General features: G+C 49.6%; 1 protein-coding gene across 1 annotated transcript in view; it reads left to right on the forward strand.

Moving 5' to 3' along the window:
• The first annotated feature begins 487 nt into the window (after positions 1-487).
• ZSWIM5 (zinc finger SWIM-type containing 5) overlaps positions 488-13,140 on the forward strand; it is a 45,990-nt gene continuing 33,337 nt past the window's right edge. Inside the window, exons 1-2 of the mRNA XM_034780244.1 lie at positions 488-844; positions 12,740-12,888. Coding sequence (XP_034636135.1) covers positions 541-844; positions 12,740-12,888 — 453 coding nt within the window. The 5' untranslated portion in view covers positions 488-540. The remainder of the gene's footprint in view (positions 845-12,739; positions 12,889-13,140) is intronic.

Consider the following 13,140-nt stretch of genomic DNA (forward strand, 5'->3'; position numbering starts at 1 on the left):
TCCCAGACACCCACAAAGCCATCTCAGTATCCACCTTCAAATGCCACTTCAAAACTCCTTTACCCTGGCTCCTACCAAAACCTGGCCACAGTTAAGCTGCTGGTGTGCAGAGACAACTGCCTGTCGTGCTGACCAATATCGTCTCATTTGTTCCCTGTGCTGCCCCGTCCATCTGCGCGTATCCATCTGTCCTCCCTTGCCCTATATTTAGATTATACGCGCCTTGGGGCAGGAACTGTCTGTTCTGTTTGTACAGCACCTGGCAGGGTGGGGCGCTGGTCCTTGACTACGGCTCCTCAGAGCTACAATAATACAAATAATTACGCAGTCCATGGACTCAGTCCTCTCCAAATTGTTACATTTTGGGTGATGGTTTTTGGAATGCACAGATGCTTGCAGAAATTCACACCATTGTGAATATGTGTTGGTGGCCATTTGCAAAGCTAAAATTGCCTTTTTTGATTTTTTTTTTCCCCCTCTCTCCCAGGATTCCACCTGAGCGGGACAGTAACGGAGCCGGCAACAGCGACAGAACCAGAGATGACCTATAAAGTCGCCATCAGCTTCGATCGCTGCAAGATCACTTCCGTGACGTGCGGCTGCGGGAACAAGGACATTTTTTACTGCGCACACGTGGTGGCGCTCTCGCTGTACAGGATCCGCAAGCCAGAGCAGGTCAAACTCCGTCTTCCCATCTCAGAGACCCTTTTCCAGATGAACAGGGACCAGCTACAAAAGTTTGTTCAGTATTTAATCACAGAACACCACACCGAGGTACTGCCAACTGCCCAGAAACTGGCGGATGACATCCTGTCCTCCAACTCCGAGATCAACCAAACGCATGGTAATTCTTATGGCTTGTTTGATGACTTGCAGTAATATCTTTAGGCTCAGGGGCTGGCGATAGAGATTGCACAGTAGTGGACGCGGCCTTGCCTGTCTGCTTCTGCCCAGAGAGAGATGAAAAGGAACAAATTAAATTGACAGCCAAGCGCCTGCGTTAGTATCACATCGGCATTCGCCTTTTGTATCTGCTTTGGTCTCTGTTGTTGGCTGCATGTTTATTCATTGGCCAGTGGATCACACAGACAGATACAACCAAGGGTCACAGATGATGTGCGATAACTAGCACAGACTAGAGGAGGAGGGGAGAGTCAAAGGCAGGGGGAGGGCTGCATGTGTTTGTCTCCTCTAAGGAGTCCTTGGTGGGTTAAAGCACAGGACAGGGAGTCAGGAGAACGATTTGATTCCCGGCATCGCTCTGGCCAGCTCACCTAACCCTGGGAAATCTTGGCAAATGCTCACTCTTCCCATCCCCGGCTGTGCTCCACCAGCGTCAGCAGTGTGCGGAGCCCCGGTGCAGCACCATGGGAGCTGTGCCAGCCCAGAGCTGCGTTAGAGGATGTTTCAAACATTGCCATCTCCTCTGGGGCTAACCCTGTGATAGCCAAGTGTTGATGAGGCATTAATCTCTCCATGCATCTATTTGCCAAGTGTAAAATGAGAATAGCAATCCCACCCTACTTCATCAGGGGTGGGGGGAGTTTGTGAGGCTCAGTTCACATTTATAATGTGCTTCGAGATCCTCCTCTGGAAGGTACTGTATAGGTGAGTATTAGTAATGATGTTTTTGGTCCAGCAATCTGAGCGCAAGATTTAGTGCCAGGATCTCATTCGTTCTAATCCAGCTTCTGACGTGGCCTTGAGCCAGACACGACCAGGTTTTTCAGAGATGCCGAGCATCTTCAGCTCCCTTTGACTTTAGTGGGGTCTTGGAATGCTCCGCACCTCTGACTATCAGACCGGGAGTTACTATGTCTATTCCTCCAGCTGTAAAGAGGAGTTGATAATACTTCTCTGCTGCGTAAGGGTATTGTGGGGATGAACGTGTGTAAAATGCTGTGAAGATGGAAAGTCCAATATAAGGGTAAGTAGGATCAAAACTGGTCTGAATCCCTGTGTAGAGCAAAGTTGCTCACGTTTAAGCAAAAAATGGTGGCAATTCTCTTCTCGCTCTGAACCTCACCGTTGGGGTGTAGCTGGTGAGCGAGCCATTTCATAGCACTTCTTTCTCCAGAGTAGGAAGAGCCCGAAGACCCTGTACGAAGGGAATTCGTTTGTTGCTGTAGTCAGCAGATAGCAGCCAAAATCGTGTTGATTCCAAGTCTTGTAAAAATCAGATGCTGTTTTTTAGTTAGTGTCTATATTTTAAAGTTTGGAGTGGTGAAATATTCTTTTAAAAAATCCATTCTCTCTCTCTCTCTCTCTCTCTCTCTCTCTCTCTCTCTCTCTCTCTCTCAGTGTGTGTGTGTGTGTGTGTGTGTGTGTGTGTATATATATATTCACACACACACATATACATTCACACTAACAAATTACCTTGTTCTGACAAAGCAACACATGCTTACTAAGGGCTGGTCCACACTAACCCCCCACTTCGAACTAAGATACGCAACTTCAGCTACGTGAATAACGTAGCTGAAGTCGAAGTACCTTAGTTCGAACTTACCGCGGGTCCAGACGCGGCAGGCAGGCTCCCCCGTCGACTCCACGTACTCCTCTCGCCGAGCAGAAGTACCAGCGTCGACGGCAAGCACTTCCAGGATTGATCCGGGATCGATTTATCATGTCTAGACAAGATGCGATAAATCGATCCCAGAAGATCGATTGCTTACCGCTGGACCCGGAGGTAAGTATAGACCTACCCTTAATGTAGGTGTGTGATTAGCTATCCAAAGATTCATGAATGAGAAAGCTCTGATGCCAAAACTTAAATATCACATGCCTTCATCCTTGGAGATGACACAGACACGGTTCCTGGAATAGAGAGAGAGATCCATAATGCTTTGACAAACCCTAAATCAGTCTATCTCTCCCACTGCACCAGGATTCAAAACAAGGCTCAAAGAACTTCAGATAAATCATCAGTTCCCTCAGATGACTCGGAGTCTAAAGGGCCCAGTAGAAAATTTTAGTGGTCTAAGGTGCCTGTTGCCCAGGTTTTAGCTTGGGAACCGGATCAGTATTGCAAACTTTTATTAGTATGCAATGCACTCTGGATACCACCAATAACGCACAGCAGTAATGCAGTTATACGGAACGGGCATCTTGAGCAACAAGGCCTAAGGCAAGGAACCCAGGAAGTTCTGCAGCCTCCATCTGAAGGGGTTGTATGTACCAGATTGCGAGTACACCAGAGTTCTCCAATGGCTGGAGCTGACAGCAATCTGAAGTAGGCCTAGTCCATTTTTCCCTTGCCCTGCCCTTCCTTGCCCAAACACGTGCCAGCCTAGGACAATCTCTCTGTATTCTTGAAGCTGGTGATTTAAAAATTTGTAGCTTTTTTTTTTTTATTCACCCACCTCTTTGAGAAGTTGATTCCATTCCCCTGAAAGTTCTGTCATGTGGCTATACTTGAAATGGTACTTTTAAGACGTATTCCCCAATTCCCCTCCTCCCCCCTACCCCGTCGTTCCTGGTCTTGTCTGACTGAAACCCTCCGGGTGCCAAGATTTAGTCCCTTTCATGGTGTTAAAGTCAGGGGAGGCTTTCAGCATGTCAGCCTCTACAGCCTGAGGTTACTTCATCTTGGAGAAGGAGCTGTCTGCCCTGAAATCCCACCTTTCTGTGAAGAGAGAGCGTTCACATATCAGATCAGTGTTAAATCTTCCCTGCCTGGCTCTGCTCCCAGAAGAAGCTGCTTTTTGTAGAGGTGTATGTACCGATCAGCTCGCCCTGGGTGTCCAGCCCCTGTGATTCACCCTCACTAACCAGCCTCGTTCTGAGCTGTCAACCTTCAGCGCTGTGAGTCATGCGGGGGCAGCATCGTCTAGTGATTAGTGCAAGCAGCTGGGAATTGGGTGTGTTCTGAGTTGCTGGGTGAGCGTAGGCCCGTCACGTGACCTCGGTGAAGTGTGACTCTGTTGCCCCATTTATAAAATAGGGATGATAATGTTCACATTCCTCCCGGAGTTCCTCAGCGCATTCGGAGCAGTCAGCATGGAGCGTCGTGTGCAGCCTGCTGTGTCCGGCAGCCCATGTGGGTGTGTTAGTATTAGAGCTTGTTCCTGTTACTGTCAGGGATCCGGGGCGGTTAATTTCCATATTGGGCTTAGATCTGCTCAAATCCCCTCCCTAGCGGGACATAGGGGATCTCCAGCATTCCAGGGATGTAGCTTAACAGTGACGAACCATGGCATCGTGAAGGTTCGATCGAACCGGGGCTGCTGAAGGTGCCCCTCGTCATCCCTGTCAGTGACCGTCGGTCTGTTTCGCTGCGTCAGGCGTGGGCTCGAATGGAACCTTGCAAAGACTCATAATGAAAGTGTCTCACCCTCTTAAACCCGTCCGTGTTCTGAGGCTTCTCTGGCAGTTTTAATAAGGTGACCACAGAGACTTTCATTATGAGCATTGTCCCCCAGGAGGAGTCTCATGGGCTTACAGTAAAAGTCAACGTGACCCCCAGAGGTGGCACAAAATGGTGGGCTTGCTGTCATTAACGCTGCAGCTCAAACTCCGTTTCTTGTCCTTTTTCCTCGGCTGTCTGCCTCGGGTGGTAACGGCCCTCACGCAGCCGGCGGCAGCAAGGGAGAGCTGCTAAAGGGGCAGACCGAGCTGGTTGTGGCCGTTTCTACTGTGGTACAAACTAAAGCTACTGGAAGTCTTTCTCTCTCCTTCAGCCCCCGCGCCCACTGCTCTCCGTGTTGGGAGGGTTTCTTATCACTCCGGCTAGCTGCCTGCCCTCTTCCTCTCCCTCTGGGTGAGCTGATGGACCCATTCCCAGCCCCTGAGAGCTCATGGAACTTGAAGTTGTGCTTTTCACAGAGGGGACGATGATTTTGGTTGGCGCTATACAGAACACGAGATCATGGTTCTGCCCCAAGGCAGTCTACGGCGGCAGAGTTAGGTAACAAGAAAGCACATGGTGCAGACGCAGGAGGGAGAGCCGTTTTGTTTGGGGGGGAGCGGGGGTTCTCTAGCAGTGGTTCCTCAAATGGGGGGATTAGCTGATGCCACACGAGAGAAGTGTGTCTTTGAGGAGGTGACGGAGGAGGAAAGATTAGGAGAATCTTTACACTGGACTGGGGAAGTGTGTTCCAAGTGAAAGGGTATTGCGGGAGAAGGCTATGAAGCAGTGAAGTGTCAACGTTTCAAGCCTCACATGGTGTTAGTCTCGCTGGCAACATCACCCCTGCAGAGGCATGCGCTAGGAGGTGGGTGATACGGGGCACGCCTCTCCTTGGAGCATTGCATTTACACGTATCTGTCCATCGAGGTGTCTGTCAGTTCGGCTCTTGGTCAGCCCGTGCGGCGGTGAAACCCTCCCTCTTCCTTCCCTTGATTTATTTAGCGTGTGTCTAGTTGTCTAGCCAAGTGATGGTGTCTGCAGTGGCGTGATGCAGTTCTTCTAGGCCACCAGTGAACCTAGTCAGCAGGCATTCCTCGACAACGTGTGGCATCGTCTGTGTGGCGCCGTGGCTGAACAAAGGGCTGTCCCGAAGGCTCCAGCTCTACTGGTCGGCTGCACAGAGACCTTGCCCGGTCTGGAACCTGTTCAACAGGGACCACTGGCGACGGGACAGGTCAGAACCAGGCGGGCAGATCGTGAGGCCGGCGACGAGGGACTGGCTGGGGATTATAACGGATCCATTCCTCTCGTCAGAGTGTTTCTACCCTAACATCCCAGCGTGGCGGATGAGACCATAATGGGCGACGTGACGGCAGACGTGCGGCTGGTGGTGTAAAAAGGTCATTGTGCAGCAACAGGCTTGGGCTGGCGCATACGTTCTCCAGTAACTTGTCTCTCGGCTGATAGGAGGAGTGATATTGCTCAGAACTGGGAGTCATGGGAGTGGAGTCGGATGCAGGGTGCCAGAGATGATGCACACGGTGGCATGTAACTGCGTGCGTGAGATGTGTGGTTTCCCATCCTGTTTAAACATGGTTCCGGCTAACGCAGCTAGAGCAGCTGCACCATCAATTCTTCTGCCATTGCTGGTAGGAGGGGAGCTTCCAGGGCTACTGCTCTGACCTGACTCAGTTTCAGTTACTGTCTTCGCTTTGTATGCTGGGTCACTTGTCTAAATCCTCAGGCTTCCTTAGAAACCCTCATCTGAGCTCGTTTAGTTTAAAAAAAGAGAGGCGGTTTGAGAGACCCATCAAAAGACATGACTCTCCACGCCTCCACTTCTCTGCTATTTTTATCTCTTGTTATAGGTCATTTGCTTTCCTGGTGCCTGTTTTTCCCCTTGAGTGTTTGTCTGGGGGCTTTCATTCAGTTCTGTTTTCTCTCCAAACGTCAGAGAAGCAGCCCAGCGGGCTCTCCGTGAGGCCCCGTGTGCAATCATAAGACATTCCTCCTGGGCTTTGGGGCAGGCCATGGCTTAGCCGGCTTTGAGATCGATCGGCTTCAGGTTTTCTTCCTGAGCTGTCAGGTCCTAGGGCAAGTGCCTCAAGACACTTTTGACCTCCCTCAAAGCTTCCAATTGGTCCATGCGAGGTTGGCTGGGAAGCCCCTTAGCAGAAGTCCTAAGCACCCTAGGTAGGAGCTGAGACTCAGACCATCCTTCAGTGCAGATCTACCAGCAGCAGCCTTGTGGTTCTGTTTGGCGCTTCATGGCTGGAGAAGGCGCTTCATGGCTGGAGAAGCCGCTGCCTTCCTAGCCTGTATTCAGAGCGGTTTTGCTCCATTTCCAGATTTAAAAAAAAAAATTCCTTTCCTTCTCTTTTTACCCAGATATTTTTATTCTCCCCCCCCCCCCCTTTTTTTTTTTTTTTTTTAGCACTTGCCTATTAAATCTCTCCCATCCAAGTACCGATGTGGCCGAGGGCGTCTCTCTCACACACAGGCACAGCCAGACGCCAGTCTCATTCAGTCTCCTTCTCGTGTGCCGTGACTGTGTAGTTGCAAGCTTGTGACTTTTTGCAAAGAGAAGGAAGGAGGGGAGGGGCTGAGGGCTGCTGCAGTCCTTCACATTCTGCAGAATGCTCTGTCCAGGCAGCTGGAGCAACAGAGGCTGCAGCATGTGGCTTTGAGCTACTACAGTGATGAGGGATGTTTAAATCCCTAGACAAATACATTTGAAAGCAGGGGGCTGGGAGAGGAAACCAGCGTGGAAACACAGTGGATCATCAGATGTCCCAGAGCAACACCAGTGAGCCCCAGGACAGCACAATCTCTGATCCATACATAGACCTACCGTCTGAACCGCCATGAGGCCAGGCCTTCTGCTTTATCCCCTTTATTCCTCCCCTACCCGTCCCTCTCCTGGCCCAAGCAACCCCTTTCTCGGTCTCTTTTTGTGACCGCTTCTGCATTTGGTTACGTGCTTCCTGGGCAGGCACATGGCTGTGGAGCTAGGCAGGGGTTGTCGGCCTTTCTTTCACACCTCTGACCCTCTTTGGGTGAAGGACTCCCTGCCACCTGCAGCCAGTCAGAGGGCATTGCAGGTGGCAGGCACAACCTCAGAGGAACGCCAGAAGAATCACATTAGGAAGCACTTGTCGGAGAACTTGGCTGTGCTCAAGCACTTGGGGTATCGACACGAGGGTCCTGTGGCCTTTGGAGGGTAGCCAGGAAATATCTGAATATTCATTGGTGGTCTGCTTTTCTCCCGTCCACCTGCCGTGTGAATGACTCTCTTCCTTGTAATCATGTGAACAGAGCTAGGTTCCAACTGCATTCCACAGCCAAACGCCGTGAAAATTTGGCCACTTACGTTCCGAGACGGAATTGGGTTTTTTCCAGATCTAGCAACTGATTTCTTAGCCATTTGTTTCATCTTCTCTTTAACTAGGTTGATAGCTTTGATTCTCTAGTCTAGCTTTGTTTCCCAGAAGGAGACCTCTGGGGGAGGGATAGCTCAGTGGTTTGAGCATTGGTCTGCTAAACCCAGGGTTGTGAGTTCAATCCTGGAGGGGGCCATTTAGGGATCTGGGACAAAATCATTACTTGGTCCTGCTAGTGAAGGCAGGGGGCTGGACTCAATGACCTTTCAAGATCCCTTCCAGTTCTAGGAGTTAGATATATCTCCATATATTATCTTTCTTACGTGGATTGGAAATTCTTAAGCGTTGAGGCTGGAGTAATGGATGGGACTGTTTGGCTGGCGCTAGTTGGACCAATTTCATGTGTAACTGTACTTCCGAAGTCTGTGTGATGGGTTTGCACCCTTTCCAGGGGAGATGTGTGGTGGTGCTTTCTTAAATCTTGATCTTGTAGGAAATCTGTCAAGCGTATCTGAAAACAGGGTTTTTAGAACAGGAATGTTGCTATAATAATATAAGCAGCATTTTAAGCAGACTCAAGACCTGCTTTCCATGCTGTTCCCTGCTAACTTGGAGGCCGGACAAAGAACCACCCTTCGGTTTTACTTACGTCACCACATTCTACTGGCTAGGTTACCGCAATGTTAAAATTGGCAATATACAATTGAGTGTTCCTATCATTAATATTTAAACATTTCACAAATCCCATTATTTACTCTTAAATGTTTGTCTATTTCCCCAGTGTAACTGGTAATACATTATCTGCTCTTCCCGGTCGACTGTGTAGGAGTCTGATATTACAAACACCCTCTATGAATCTTTTATATTAATACAAAATAAATTCACAAGTAATAACTAGATATTTATTTTGAAGTGCAAGAAGTATATTACTATTCAACTGAAATCTAAAAATTGGATGTGAAACCTGGTGACTTGTTATGGTGGAGGGGGACAATGTTACATACAAAATCCACTCACACGCTTCTTCTTTCTTGCCATTATGTTTTTGTTTAGAGCAATGACCATTATAACCGATTGCCGGATGGAAATCACGACCCCTGGATCAGTCCAGTTTTGCATATTTTTAAACGATCCTCTTGTTCATTACTCTTGGGTTTAAACTTTAAACCCACTGGCCGCATTTTTCAGAGGCGCTGAGTGTGCACCGTTCCCAGCGATGTCACTTACCACTCATCACCATACCTAGCTCGTCTATACAGCCCTTAGATGTAAAGAGCCATAGCAGAGCTATGTACTATTATTATTTACATTTACAAAGGAGGTCGGTATCACCCCCATTTTGCAGGTAGGGAAACTGAGACATGGAAGGGAAGTGACTTGCCCAAGGTCAGCCAGCAAGCCAGTGGCAGAGCCAGGAACGGAACCCAGGTCTCCTGAGTCCCAATCCAATGTCTGGTCTGTTAGTCCGCACTGTTTCCCTAGGAACATGGGAATTGTCAGACTAGATCGGACCCGAAGTCCATCTACCCAGGATACTGTCTCCAACAGTGGCCAGTGCCAGATGCTTCAGAGGAAGGTCTGGGAACCCCACAGTAGGCCGATGTGGGTACTCTGCCCCCTAGGTAGCTCTCTTCCTAATCCCTTGGTTTGGGTCCTGAAGTACGAGTTTTTATATCCTTCAACACTTTTTTTTGGTTAGCAATATCTTTTACAACTCTGGGTATTCTTGTTATCCATGTGAACATCTAGTCTTTCTTTGAGCTTGCTAAATACTTGGCCTCGTTGACTTCCTGTGGCAATGAGTTCCACAGTTTAATTGCACATCGTATGAAAAAGTATTTCCTTTTATCAGTTTTAAATCTGTCGCCTTTCAATGTCATTGACCGCCCCTTTGTGCTTGTGTTAGGAGACATTGGGTCTGTCTACACGGGGATAAAAGCCCCACGGCTGGCCTGAGTCAGCTGACTTGGGCTCACGGGGCTAAAAATGGCCAAGTAAGTAGACATTCAGGCTCAGGGCGGGACCCTCCACCCTTGCAGGGTCCTAGAGCCTGGGCTTCAGCCTGAGCCCAAACATCTAAACAGCAATTATTCAGCCCTGGTCCTGAGCCCTGTGAGACCAAGCCAGCTGACCGAGGCCAGCTGCGGGGTTTTTATCCCCGTGTAGACATACCCGTTGAGAGCAATGGGTGCTCAGAACGTTACAAACCAGGGCATGAGAGGAAGGTCTGGCCCAGTGGTTAGACATGGGAGACCCAGGTTCAGGTCCGTGCTCTGCCTCAGACTCCCTGTATGACCTTGAGCCATCCACTTGGTCTCTCGGTGTCTCTGTGCAGTGGGATAGCAGCACTTCTCTACCTCTGTCCAGGGGTGGTGTTTGGCTAAATACATTGCAGGCGGGAGGGGCTCAGGGACATTGGTGATGGCGTCCAGATAAGTGCCTGAGATAGGTCAGAGGTCCCTGCCTCTGGGTAATCAGACCAATCTCTCTCTCTCTCTCTCTCTCATTCATTAGTGGGCGGGGAGAGGAGCTAACCAGGAATACAGACGAAAGATGTTTAAACTCCAGCCCGGGGTTGAGCCAAAAGGGTCTCAGTCCCTTGGGCCTGTTCCTTCAGCCGAAGTCGTAGGGTTTGGCCTTGGTGTCAGTGGAATCAGGATCAGCCCGTTGTCTCCAGTTGAATGTCAGGAGCGCCACACGGATGCCTTTGGACTTAGCCAGTGTCTGTTCATGTCCTTGCTACTGTTTTAAATTCTGCCCCAATGATAGTGTCCCGTTGATTATAAATTATGCTGCTGAGGAAATAGCAATCAGTATCTTCCTTGGGTAGGGTACAGTGTATGTCTAGGGTTTGGCTGGGAAGTCCCGCACGCATTGATTGCTAGCAAGAATTAAAGGAGGTTTTTAAAGGGGTTGTATAAAAGACAAGTAATTACATCTTATCGGGTCAAATGTGTTCAGTATCGCACCCGACAGGTCGCCAAGTGGCTTCATTTTGTTGCCCTCTCCTCAGAAGCAGTTATCTGGCTCCACCAGAAATATCAGAATTGGACTTTAGAGGGGTTGTTTTCGATCCGTTGATGTAGCAACAGCGACTGTCTCTCGTCTTTTTCAAAGAGGCCCTTTCTGGGAGTTGAGTGCTCTCGGGATCTGGCCCATTGCCCAGTGCGGGAGCTGACTGGATGGCGCGCCGGGCTAGTTCCTAGAGGTGGAGAACCTGCAGGAAACTCTCCGTGGCCCAGCCATGATCAGGAAGATCAGAGCTGCCTTTCCTAGCCAGCCGGTCGTGACAGTAGAGAGGTGCTTTCCTGGTCGCATTCCTGCAGAGCAGAGAATACGTCATACAGCTTTACTTGGGAACGTGTTAGCGATTGCTGTCCGTGCGGTGTCCTGCTGTTCCAGCGCTGACCCCCTTACTCACTCAGGAGTGAAAATAAGCATGAGAGAAGTAGGTTAAAGTTCAGCAGCGCATGCTCCAGGCTCCCAGATTTTTCATTGTCACCATTTTTCACTGAGGAATTTCTGTTGTGCCCTTTTGCTCTATGGAACCAAAACAGTCGCGCACGGGGAGTCGGAGGGTTTTGTTATCTAATGTCAAGCATCCAGATGCAGAGATGCTGATAATTTTTACAAAGTAGCAGCATTGTTCGGCTGCTCACAAAGCTGCCTTTGAAGAATGTGAAAGGTTTTAAAATACTGTATATTTGTGGTTAGCGCAAATCGACAGCGGCTCCGAGATGCAAAATGTTTTTTAATTTAACAGGAGGGCTGCACAGCTGAGTACTGCGGAATAAATATTGCTTTGTGCTCGAGAGACACACACTGCATTTTATCTAGTGGCTTCTGAGAAGAAAAATCCTGTCAACTGGGTCTTTCATCTCTAAGCTTAGCTCCTTTTGACTTTGCAAGGAATGTCTTGGAAGCTGCCGTATTCGGGTATCTTCCATGCAAATGGTAAACTGGGCTGGGCATATCAGCTGTGCTCCACCAGCTCCGTAACTGTAACCTAGTTAGTGTGAGCCTGCAACGCAAGGGACCGTCATTGACGGTGGGTATGAACGTAGCAAAACAGACAGAAGAATTTGAAATACGAAAAGGAGAACGAGAGAGGGAAGGGAAAATCAGATCCTCCTCTTTCTTTCTCTAAGACACTACTATTTTTCCCTTTGAAATATCCTGATTCGGCTGTTAGAAAATATGGCTCGTCCCCTGCAAACCTCGCTCGCACAAGCAGATCTGCTGAAGTCAATGGGTCCATTCGTGAGAGTGAGGACTGCTTGTCTGAGGAAGGTTTGCAACAATTGGGGCAAACAGAAATCTCCAACCACTAGGAAGAGCCAGAGGAAAACCTCAGCCGTCTGCTGTAGTGACATTGTCCCTATCCTCTTTGTATTTAAAAGAAACCAGATTCACTCCTTATCTTTTCTTTAACCTTGCTTGGCAGAGGAGCGTGGGGGGGAGTTGGGTTCATTTTATCCCTCTCCACCACCAGTTTGGTTTGTCATCTTGGGCCCTGATCCTGCCAGTGGATCCACACGGACACCAGAACGCTTCCTGGCACAGGACTCACCTGGATATAATTGCAGGATCAGGGCGTTGGAGTGTGACCTGAGCCCTTAGATGGCTAACCCTGAACATTCCCAAAGCCTTTGACTTCTCCCCTGGGGTCTGTTCTCCCCTTTCACTCACTTTGCGGGGGAGTTCCGTTCCACTCCTAGTCAGTGACCTGTTCGCGTCCCCTGGCCTAGGTTGGTGACAGACAAGGAGAAACACAAGCATTCACTGACCATTACAAAATGAATCATGAAAAGTTTTTGGTGGTGGTAGAACCTGTAGAGGGCTTGATGCTCATTTCTCTCTCTTTGTTAACAAGCACCACATTTCAGGCCTCACACCGGCAGGCAGCATCTCCTGCAAGTCGTTGGGCTTCTTCCACTGGGGAAGCGTGCGAGGGGAGAGCGCCCGGGTCTGGCGTCTGCAGCTATAAACGTGATCGCCTCCCTTTCCACAGGTGCGCCAGACCCCACCGCTGGGGCCAGCATCGACGATGAAAACTGCTGGCATTTGGACGAGGAGCAAGTGAGAGAACAAGTGAAGCTGTTCCTGTCTCAGGGAGGGTACTACGGCTCCGGGAAGCAGCTCAACTCCATGTTCGCCAAGGTGAGCCATTGGTTACTCTTTTCCTCGTGGAGTTCTCTGGTGCTCGTCCCCACATGAGGCTTCTCCATCACCACCACCCTGCGCTCGGCTGGGAATCGTTGTGTGGGGGTTGGGCTTTCAAAGGCACAGCTTGGCCCTCTATTGACATAGCATGTTGTCGTCCATACACTGTCCATTCCACGCCATGCTCTCTCCACTAGGCTGCCCAGAGTGCTCCAGGAAGTGGCTTCCTCCTCACCCCCGGGTCCCCTG

Source organism: Trachemys scripta, chromosome 8 (genome assembly GCF_013100865.1).
Source record: "Trachemys scripta elegans isolate TJP31775 chromosome 8, CAS_Tse_1.0, whole genome shotgun sequence".
Taxonomy (NCBI): domain Eukaryota; kingdom Metazoa; phylum Chordata; order Testudines; family Emydidae; genus Trachemys; species Trachemys scripta.